Source organism: Drosophila teissieri, chromosome X (genome assembly GCF_016746235.2).
Source record: "Drosophila teissieri strain GT53w chromosome X, Prin_Dtei_1.1, whole genome shotgun sequence".
Classification (NCBI taxonomy): domain Eukaryota; kingdom Metazoa; phylum Arthropoda; class Insecta; order Diptera; family Drosophilidae; genus Drosophila; species Drosophila teissieri.
Genome location: NC_053034.1, coordinates 19424725 through 19436395, shown reverse-complemented (window position 1 = coordinate 19436395; position 11671 = coordinate 19424725). Strand labels below are relative to the sequence as shown.

The 11671-nt window shown below is 44.7% G+C and overlaps 1 protein-coding gene across 2 annotated transcripts; it reads right to left on the bottom strand.

The window, feature by feature from the left end:
- Positions 1–1311: 1311 nt before the first annotated feature.
- LOC122623404 (neprilysin-3) lies at positions 1312–9594 on the bottom strand. Of its 2 annotated transcripts, none has more exons than XM_043802549.1 (9): positions 9457–9594; positions 6675–6791; positions 5730–5892; positions 5542–5662; positions 5161–5475; positions 4606–5100; positions 3675–4504; positions 3196–3338; positions 1312–3131 (listed from the first exon to the last, which is right to left on the bottom strand). In XM_043802549.1, the coding sequence occupies exons 1-9, from the start codon at positions 9466–9468 to the stop codon at positions 2955–2957; spliced, it is 2373 nt and encodes a 790-aa protein (XP_043658484.1). In that variant the 5' UTR covers positions 9469–9594; the 3' UTR covers positions 1312–2954. The 2 variants fall into 2 exon arrangements, with proteins under 2 accessions (XP_043658484.1, XP_043658483.1); XM_043802548.1 differs by lacking the exon at positions 9457–9594 and adding an exon at positions 7598–7765.
- Positions 9595–11671: the final 2077 nt, after the last annotated feature.

Genomic DNA, 11671 nt, shown 5'->3' with positions numbered 1-11671 from the left:
TGCGCCTGACATGCGAACAAACAAGTGCCATAAATAAATTTAAATTGCGCTAAAAATCGCACGCTATTATTATTATTTATTATGTAAGCAATTTGCTGGCATTTCTGTATATCCCCACATACGGGCGCCAGTGTGTGGGTGTCTCTGCGAGTTTGGGTGCGCAACAACACCAAAAGTTTATTAGAACTTTGTCATAAAGTCAAAGTTCGAACGATTTAAGAGTCGCAGGAGTTGCGAAAATTGCTGTATTTTGTTGACGGCCACAAAAATGTTTAAGACAGCGGCGTACTCTGTACAAGTCGCAATGTAATAACTTATCAGTGGTGAACAAAATGAATCTAGTTCATTTATGATGAACTTACACGCAATATCGGAAGCACTAAACTCTTAACTATAATTTCGAAAGGATAGTTAGGACAGTGAAATATCAACAGGGGCTAAACAAATTTCTAGCATGAATCCAATTTATTTATGATGAACTCGCACATAATTTTAGAAGCACGAAACTTCTAACTATAATTTTCAGAGGGTGGTAGGAGCAGCATGGGTATTAAATGAAAATGAACTTTAAGGAGTTAAAAAGTTTAAAAATTCATGTTTTCTATGACGCAGTAGAGAATGCATCGTTGCTTTTATATATACATATGTATGTATGTAGCAAGAGCAACAGCAAAAGCAACAGTGCGGAAGCAAAAGCGCAACAGCGCAAATGCCAAAAGCAAAAGCGAAAAGCAAAAGCAGACGCGCAAAAGCAGAAAATCCAACGCTTGTGCTTTGCTGTTGGCTTATGCACTTTTCAATCTGCATGCAATTTTTGTTATTTATTTAGGTATTTTAAATGTATGTAGTTAGTAATACATTCCCAAATACTTCAATCTTTGTTTTTTGACTTTTGCCATTTTTCTTTTTCCTTTCAAGTTTCTACCATTGCTTTCAGCTTTATTTGTATGGGTTTGAGTTTTCCATTAGCACAAAGAGATATGATATGATGCGAATTCTATACTCTTTGATACTTAACTTTTCTGATCAACTTTCCCCTAAACAATATAACACGGTCAGTTAATATTTACCTTTAATAATAAACTCCGTCCCAAGGTCACCGACATATGCATTTCGTAACAGTGTTCGAGTAGTGGGTATCCCTTAGTCGGGACGCTCGACTATAGCGTTATTTATTGTTTTGTTTTCGCAAATGTATACATGCACATATACACTTTATTAATAGACAATAAAAATAATTTGCATTTAAACATTCAGTTAATGTATATGTAGTTTGTATATTAATAATATTTTAATATTTGTATTATAGTTATCATTTCTTCATCTATCATATAGTACATATATAGAATACAAAAATCATCTGCTTGATATCTCCATGGATACAGAGGGGTTTTAATAGTACATCCCCTTAGCTACCCCCTTCCCCCTTCCTATCAAATGATTAGGAAAAAAAACTATAAACACATACATATATAATACATCAACTTAATTTTGTTCTGTGTGCAGATACTCCCAGCATTACAACTTAAATGTTTCGGGAAAGTAAAAACTAAAAAAAGAGATAAATGCATTCGTCGTACGTACGTTTATGGAAATCCGAATCAAAAATATAGATAACAACCGAGACTACATACATATGTAAATGGAAACGCCCTTGAGAATGGGGCTAGTGAACCGAAAACCCTTTTGGCCATATTGTCTAGCTAGAGTGGAGATTTGTGCTCTGACTGATTCGGCTTGAGGATGTTCTATATCTTATAGCTAGCATTTTGGATTGATTCCGAGTTGGTGCTTAGTTAAATTCCATAGATATACGTGGTTGGTGTTGGCTTTTGTTCACATCATCTTAGTCTGATATGTTTTTCTTTCGTACAAAAGAAACGTCGTCCAATTTGGTTGGCTTTATGTCTCAATATTTGAGCGATTATTAATTAATTGGTGTTTGTTTGTGTTCTATCCATTCCCATTCCTGCCATTCGACTATTTGACTATTCTGCTTGACAAGGAAATAAACCAATATGAAATCGACAACAATTTGCAAGTTTAGGGAACCCGTAAAGAAAACGAATGTATCATAAAGAAGCTAGTTTCCAATCGTACAAAAATTTCTTTAATTTTTAACTTATAATAATGAAAAACCTAGTCACTCAGTTATTTCCTGTTCCCCTTGGCAACTGAAAAGCTTTAAAAGTGTTCGCCTCTCATTCTATATCTCTCTATCTCTTTCACTTTCACATCCACAAGCCCATCATTTCATTCGTATTCCGTACTCAGGAACTTCGACATAATCGTAGTTTAAGAAAAAAATATTGAGATTTTTCAAACTCTTTCGAAGGTATACCTTAGTGGGAGATATCCTTCGTAATTCGGACACGAGCTGCGAACTTTGTATCTTTATAATACAATATACATTCATAGTTCTACAAATAGCTAAGTTACAGTTAGCTAAGTTATCGTTTATCGTTATCATATCTATATATATCTTTTTATATATATATATATCAGCCCCGTTGGGCGTGTGCTGCCTCTCGTTTTATGGCACACACCCACCCCATATAGTTGGTAGCTCGTGCGTTCACATTCAAATGTAGTTAAGGGTCCCTTGATCCTGCGCCCTGCTCCAGGACCTATTATGTATAGATCGGCACTCCAGACCCCTTGGAGTTCGAACGTGAATTTATCGTCAGTTTCTATCATTTTCATAGGCACAATGACTGACGGTCTTTCGACAAAATACAAATGGCAATCATAATACAAAAAAAAAAACAAAAAACAAAAGAGCACGGCTTAAACAATAAAATCCGGAATACAGGATCAGCAATGTGAGGCTGTATCTCCCAGTCTGCGTCTGCATCAGCATCCCACCATCCGCACCTGAAATGGTTGTCTAGTTGCTCGGCTTTGGCTTTGGCTCTATCTTTGGCTCGTTCTGAGATCGAAATGGCGCTATCCCCTTACCACACCTCGCACTTCTCGGTGGGATTCATCCGCTTGCCGGGCTTGCACTGGAAGACCTCGGCGAACTCCTTCATGTTCGACAATGTGCCGATCACCCGAAACTGCGACGGCGAGTGCGGGTCCTTCTCCATCTGCAGCAGGTTCGTTTCATCCGTTGTGCTGGAGCACCAGACCTTAAGGAACGACAAATCACAAATACTCATTATTCCGTATCGCAGTTGGGAAATCAGCACTCACCTGGGCGAAGGACACAAAGAAGAGCTGCGAGTGCGTGAGATTCAGACCCGGCAGCTTCAGGACATCCACATCTCGGTCACTTTTGGTGCGCTGGTAGGCGTGGTAGGCCGCTTTCAGACCGCCATTGTCGGCTATGTTTTCGCCTATTCGGATTAAATGAATAAATACAATCAAGTGTTAATAGCGAACACCGTTTTCATACATATGCCCGCCCTAGTTCTGCTTCAATCTATACAAATGAATTTGTGACCTTTCAATGCAGTGAAAAGTATAGCCTTGCTTATAAATTTACAAATGTCAACCAGAATCACTCAGTAATTCGGCACACATAGTTAGAAACAGTTGAGAATTATAACACCGCAATCACGTTAACGGCGATCATCACGGGAATACCGGATATCATTGATAAACCTCCTACATATCGCCCTACAGATCTTCAATAGATCAGATAGATCCTGCACGTCATATAGATTACTCACCCAGCGTCTGCTTGCCGTTGAGGGTGCGTCCGTTCATCTTGTATCCACTGTACTGCCGGGCGATGCACTCGGACTTTTCGTTGAACCGCTCGATGCTCTTGGAGTCCCACCAGCGATTGATGTTGCCGAACTTATCGTACTCACGCCCCTGATCATCGAAGGCGTGGGTCAGCTCGTGGCCCATGACCACGCCCATGGCCCCAAAGTTCAGGCTCTTGGGGTTGTTGATGTCGAAGAAGGGCGTCTGCAGGATGCCAGCGGGAAAGACGATTTGGTTCTTGGTGGGCGTGTAGTAGGCGTTCACCGTCTGCGGGGTCATGCCCCAGTTGGTCTTGTTCACCGGCTGGTCGAGACGCTTCAGGTTGCTCTTCAGGTTGTAGATGGCCACCTGGATGTTGTTCTCGAAGTAGGCATTCGGCGTGATGTTCAACTCCGCGTACTTCTTGTCCAGCTCCACGGGATCCAGAATATAGTCGGGGAATCCGATCATATCCGAGATATCATTGGCCTTCTCGATGGCCTTCTCGCGCGTCTGCTTGTCCACCCAGGTCAGGTTCTGTAGATTCTTCTTGAAGGCTTCGCGGATCTCGAAGATCATCTGCTCGGCCGCCGGCTTCGACTCCCCGTGGAAGGCCTGGCGCACAAAGATGGCGCCCACGGCGAACCCAACCACATTGTTCGTGTCCGAGACGCAGTATCGCCAGATCTCCTCGCCGCCATCCGAGCCCATGAGGGCCTTCCTCACGCCCTTATAGGCATCCCGGAATGGTTTCGACAAGCAGCTGGTCAGCGTGCGTACCGCCTGCCAGACGAGATAATTGTTCAAGGTGCTGCAAGGATCAGAGATTCAGAACACGCACTTTACGTAACTCTCAAGAATTTGAGTAACCCAGTCATACGGGCATACACTTCTCCCACTTAGTTCACTCACATTTTTCCCTCCTCGGTCTGCTCCATCTTGAGGATGATGTCCGATAGGTTCTTGAGGAAGTCGGGTGCGTAGACGACCACCACCTCGTCGTCGGTGACCCGGCGACCCACCATCTGCATGGCATTGTCGAAGTGATCCGTCCAGTTGAGGAACGGCGCCAGCTTGGACAACTGTCGCAGCTGCATCGGATGGTACATGGCCTCCTCGTTGCGGCGATCCTCCAGCGGAATGGTGATGTTGGCCAGCTTCTTCTCGAAGTTAATGACGCCGATCATCTGGGCGCGGGCATCCGATTCGTTGGCCCCGAGCAGGACGCACACCTTGGTCATGTACTCAATGTACTCGTTGAGCACCTTGCGGTGGTTGTCCGTCTTGTTGTTGTAGTAGTCGGCGGTGGGCAGCGTCAGGCCGCCCTGATCGATCTGGATGACGTGCCGCGAGGAGTTCTTGTCGTCCTCCCCGATCGCCCAGCCAAACAGGCAGTTGAAGTTGTATCTGCAGAGATGAGTGCATGGTGACTACGTGAATCGCCATCGGGCACCCTACCTAACTCACTTGTTATGCAGAGTCTTGAGAGTGTTTCCCATCGTCCAGTTGGTCACGTTGTAGCCGCTCTGGGTCACGTTCCATCCTCCGATCTGCAGCAGCAGATCGTTCATGGGCTTGGCCCCCAGCTTCTCCATGTGCTCATCCGCGTCCAGGCAGGATTCGTAGTAGATCTTGGCCTTACGCTCCGCGTCCGACTTAAAGCTCTTTGCCGGCTTCTCCAGTACGTTGCGGATGATCAACTGGTTCATCTGCTCCAGCTTGCCAAAGGTGCCCCACGTGGACTTTCCCTCGGGAATGGGGTTGTTCTTGATCCACTGGTTACTGCGAAATTCAAATTCAGCCAAATAGTTACTCGCACTCCTTGGACTTTAGTTTCAGTTGTCTCACCAGGAATATCCGTAGAAGTCATCGCAGGGATCCACGGTCACATCGATGGACTTGAGGATCTCGCTCGAGGCGAAGATGCAGTGCTTGTTCAAGCAAGGAAGCTCATTGCCCGAAGGACAATCTGTAAGGGATTCGATTGAGTATGCGAGCATGAGGAAACTCCAAGATCATTGCCACCCTAAACATACCTTTCTGGTGCGGCTGGACGTGGAGGACGTGCTTGGTCGCATCGCTGCTGCCGCCATCTGTGAAAAGGACGATGAGCAGCGTGAAGATCGTGATGGCCATCACGAAGGTGGTGATGAGCAGCCACTTCTCCGTCTTGTTTCTCGAGCGCCAATTCCATGTGGCCTGTGGAATGGAAATGGAATGGGATTAGCCGCATTAGCCACCAATCAATCTGGCCTCCATGGCGGCACAAAAGATTCCTCCCCATCAATCTCTTCCAGCGAATTGTGTTTTGTAAACAAGGCGACGGCGGTTCAAATGAGTTCAAACCCGTATACATTCGGGGACTATCTAAGTATCTACATGGGATCAATCTCGTAAGCATACGGCACTTGCCGGCTAATTTTTCCATATACCGCAGAGGTAGAGAGGGGACTTTGGCTTATAAATGATTTCTCAGAGGCCACACCGACTCTGAAATACACTCTCCAAAGACAAAGATGGGATATGTTTGAAAGTTAGCTTCAAGTGTGGATAAAGGTGATGGATTTACGGACAAGTGGGCCAGCAATTATCGCATGGCGTACGGAATAAGATCACCTCAAGTGTCGTTTCTTCCTATATTTAAACCCGCAACGAACCGCCTCTCAAAAAGATAGTAACCCCGTCTTGTGGTAGGGAATGCATGGGAGTCCGCAGAGGGAAAAGCTCACACCAGCAACAGCTCCCACGCATAGGAGCAGACTTTTCACTGTCAACTGGCAGCCTTCGAGCAAATGAGAAAAGCGCTCGCGTTGGCCCCATTCGCCACTCGTTTTTGGGTCATTGCCACAGAGATAAAGCCGGAGCCCACCGACGACTAAGTGGCTGTCGGCTGTCGGTGCCTCCATTGCATGGCACCTTGCACGGGAGGTGTTGCATATGTGCGCGGGGGGTTCTCTCTCCCCCCGAGGTTTCTCACATACCCGGGCGGTGTGGTAGCGTATCTGCATGCCCGTGTGGCCGGTCGCCTCGTTCAACTGAATGCCGCCGATGGAACTGGAGTCGTCTTCCGTGAATTCGGTCTGCTTGTAGCGCGTCATCTGGAATAAGAATCGAATTGTTGTAATTCCTGTCATGAGATAGAGCGTATCTAGTATCTTGATATGTATGTATGTTGCTGCCCTCTGCTATCATCACATGTTTGGCTGTAGGGCATCTGATAAGTGGCCCAGTGTATCCGTAGATACATAGCGGAGCTTTTCCGCTCGGATTGTGTAGATACCGTGCGTTCTTTAGCGCTCACTCAGCGCCTTGTGCTTTATATTTCTCTCACATCCCCCACCGCTGCCCATTTCCATATGCGGGTCTATGTACTCAAAAGTGTTAACCCTTGTGTCAGCAGCCGCATTGTCTGCGTTACATTGAAAGTTTTCCATTTGCTTAGGGTTCTCAGATGATATGGACGTTTACGTATGATATAGTCGCAACAACATTTTGCAAATTACTCTAGCAATTAGAATATAAATAGAAAAAGACAATGCTCCAGCTCAGCTGCTCAAGGAGTGAACTTTTGTCTTTCACCTTGACAACAGCAAACGTAGTTTCTTTTGCTGAAAACTCGTATATAATTGCTACAGAATAGAACTTTCAAATGAAATTTGCTGCTTTAATGAAACACTATTCATTGTTGAACGTTGACTATAGTTTCCCAAAATCTTTGGACCCTTATCACGAACTGAAATCCAAAGAATTCCAAATTCCAAAGAAATCCAAAGTCTCAAAGCACATATGTACACTGCGAAAGCCTAAGGGTTAACCCAACCACTTGTCTGCATTCCATGCCTGGCTATCGCAGCTATCGCGCCCAGCGAGAAATGGTGATACAGAAGCTGAAACACGGACATACCGAACGGCAGTCGGAAAGCCACATTTTGGCAAATGGCAAATGTACAATGTGTTGTTGGTTCGGCGAGCACGGTATGTGGTAGTGTGTTTATTTCTCGGAATCTCGTCGGGATGAGCGGTACGAAAACAGAGCGCGCCAACGATACTTGCTTATCCGTGCTTAGCCCATGACCGCTCGCAAGGCACTGGCGGTCGGGACCGGCGAACCCGGCGAGCCCGGCGAGCTTCGGAACTCAGGGACTGCGAGTTGCGAGTTCCGAGTTCTGCGACCACCCAATTCCGCCGCAATGCCCGAAAGCAACATCCACGAAACCAGCAACATCTACGGCCCAGCAGCGGCGCGATGTATTGAATAGTTTTGCATTGTACTCAAATTAATTGACTGGCTGTGTGTGTGTGTGTGCCTGCTGCTGGGGCAGCGGCAATATGTGCCAAGATGTAGTCGAAATGGATACGATATACCAGGCACACGCTTAATGGAAACGAGGAGCAGCGGCGGCATATGTATTCAATTAACACAATGCAATATACCCAAAACATTCGGCCTTGTTCATGTGCATTTCCATATTAGTTGCTGGCACCCCCATCCCCGCTCGATGCCGAATATTCTAATGTCGATTTGCAATTGGGGGTTTGGAGAGGCGCCATATGACGGCTTTCGCAGTCGAGTTGTTTGCCCATTAATGTGGCTCATGGTGTGAGCTGCCTTCAAATTGGTATCTCCAAGCTTTTGATATAGATTTACGAACGTGATCTGGTGTCGGACAACAAGCGATATAAATGAAATATGATAGATGATAGGTGGTATGAGGTATACCAGCGCAGTTAGTAGCTGGTAGCTTAAAACGCACTAAGCATTAGGGGGTATTTCTCAGTCTGGACTAATTCGTGCGGCGATTTTCCATCGCAATGTAAACACGGGCTGCACACCAACTGACATTCGGCAGACTGTTGAATGTAAACAGGCATTAAATGGCTTTGTGCCTAACGAGCACTCCTTTTGCCCCCCAATCAAATCGGCTAATGTATTGGAAAATGGGAGGTGGAAAACCATTGAAAGGTGGGACTTGATAGGCAAATAAACAGGAATGACGTCTTAAGTACTGTTCGATACCTTTGTAGGAAACCCATAAAGTTCATAGCTTTATTGGATATGATGATGCATCATTAGGTCGCATTGAACATGATGAACTAATTTCGTAAGCAGCTATCGTCATTAAATTTCACTCAACCATTTCCATGGAACATGATGAACTAATTTCTTAAGCAGCTTAATGTACCTTAACCTCAATTGGTTAAAAACATTCGCTATTTTATTAGTAGTGTCCCTCCAAAGGAGTTTTAGTGAACCGCAGCCCATCTGAAATAGTGGCTACCTCGGATTGCCCGAGTTAATAAACGCGCTTTATGCCACTTTTCGCAGGGCAACAGATGAGAAGTGTATGGATTCCGAGTCGCCACAATGGGACTTCACTTGAGCTGCACTGCGTTGGAATCTGGTGGCATGAGTGCTCTCGACTCGCCATTATCCGTCGTTATGCCAGCTCCGAGTGTCCTGGCATCCTACATGCTACATATACCATATGGTAGCTCGTTGGGAACCCTGCGTCATTTGTGGTGCAATCCCTGCAATTTCTGTATACCAAGGACCATAAAACCGGAGCAGCTTAGATGTGTGAGAGGCAGAGGGGGCGTGCCTGGGATGCATTTATTCAATTGCAAATGGAATTATAACTTTGAGTCCGACTGTTTGGCGGAGGTGGGGATGGGGGTGTTACTTCTGATTGCACACACATTCAGGACACACTCACACACACACACATACGCATACAGCGAAAGAGAGGCGCGCTCTTGGCCTACCTTTGCGCTCATTTTCTTTGTGCGCTAGAAAGAAGGCAATGCAATTTTTCCAGCACCCTGCGCTCGCTTTTCTCGACCCTTTTCCGTTTTTGTGTTGCACTTTCGATAAAGTTTGGGCGACCCTCGTTGGGTATTACATTCGAGCGATCAGTAGTTCATTTAAAACGCGCTTATCTGCATTCCGCTCGCGGACAAACAAACCGCTCTGAGCCACAAAAAGGCAACGGTATCCACCAACACGGCCAACTCGAGCCACTGACAGCCAGCTCCAGCACAAGCACAAGCACAGGCACTAGCACCAGCACCAGCAGCAGCGGTAATCGCACTCGAACTAGCTTTTCCTCTCCAATTTCACTCGGCGCTGGGAGGCGGGTGGTTGGTTGGACTCCCCGAAAAAGGAAAAACCATAACACAAACGTAGTAGGTGAGCAAAACACACACGAACGGGGAGCGAAATGCAGGGCAGGAAGGGGCGAGTTGAACCCTTGGCCGGAGAACTTGGTCCACTGCGCAGGATCTGTTTGCCCGGTGGCAACGCTGCGCGCGCTTGCCAGCCGGCGTTGCCAGCCAGTCAGTCACTTTGCCACCTTGCTTTTCAATAAGCTATCATCACTTTATCCCACGTAATCGAATATTCAAAGCTAACGATTTTCAAAAATTCTCAATTAAGCGGCAAGCCAAATGCCTATTACTTTATTGTAACTAAAATATAACAAAGAATTGTATCAAAAATTGTTTATTACAAATTATGAAGTAAATTATTATTTGATGATTTTATTTTCTATTATTATTTTCTATGTGAGTATTTAAATATTTAAGAAACTTAACAGATATTGTTTTACTTATGTTTTTGGATCAATTGCAATTTTACATTAACAGATCTAACTAATTTCGAAAACTCCATACAAACTTTTACTGCGCGAGCAATGGGTATGAATAGTCGTCAATGAACATATCAGTCGAATGGCAGAAGCCACTATTCACTATTCACTTTCACTATCTACCCTCCTGCAGAGCTGCAAAAATACAAACATAAGCTATTGAATTGTTTCGAACCGCACTGCATGGATTCCATGAGCATTACCCTATCGGCCGACCCAAATTGCTTTACGTCACAACTGAGAAAGCAAACAATTCGCACTTGCCCACCAATTGTGTTGTGGGCTTTTCATTTTCTACATGTGTATGTATATTTTTGGTCGAACGGCAGCCACAACGTGCCTGCATTGTTTCTCCGCCCCCCCAAAGCGCCCCATATGCATCACCTGAAAGGTGCGAAATGGTTGGACAACAATATACATGTAAATGTGTAGATGTAAATATGTAAATATACTTGGTCATCAAAGATCAACGAAGATTCGTTTGAATGCAATTCGGGCGATCATCAAAGCAGACTGACTCGGCATTCCCCAGGAGATCTATGTTAAGTATCTCGACTTCTGGGGCAAGCCAACATGGGAGCACACCTTAACCCATGATGACCCTGGCCCGTGTCGTGCATATCATTAATGACCCAACCAATTATCGTGTTCTAAACAGCAAAACAAAAAGTATTTCGAGACTCGAACATCAAAGTGCTTTAAGTTGCGTGTTCCCAATTGGGAAATAAGCTACGATGTAAGCTATGTTTTTTGATCGAAGAGAAAATAATCTCATATGCAAATAAAAACAAGATTGTTTCAACAATGAATGAACTTGGTATCTTTTACATCCACATTGGTATGTACGTATGTAGATATTATTAAAGCTAAATTTAATATTAAATAGTAATTAATTGAATTGTGCTGAGGAATTGATAAGAGTGTTCCGACTATTAGATACCCATTACATACAGCCTACCATTTTTCATTAAAGGGATCATTTGGCTGCAGGGAGATATATTTCCAATCTGTGAGTGTATGTTTGTACTATATGATACCTAGTTCTGACATTTCACCCAAATATATTACCTATTTTCTCTCGTTATATGTATCCCAATACCATTTCCTGTAGTTGATAGGTATGGCAACTTAATGTCCAGCGATTCCTGATAAGCATTTTAGTGTTTTTTAAGAGGGCATGTTCAATAAAGTGCCTATATCGACCATACCCCTGCGAAACTACAGCCCCATTCAAGTTGAGTAAATAAACACCAACAAAGATGACTCAGGCAGCAAATCGCTATTGTTGCTAATGACTGAGAGCCGGGCTTGGGAATCGAGTTTAAAACCGTCAA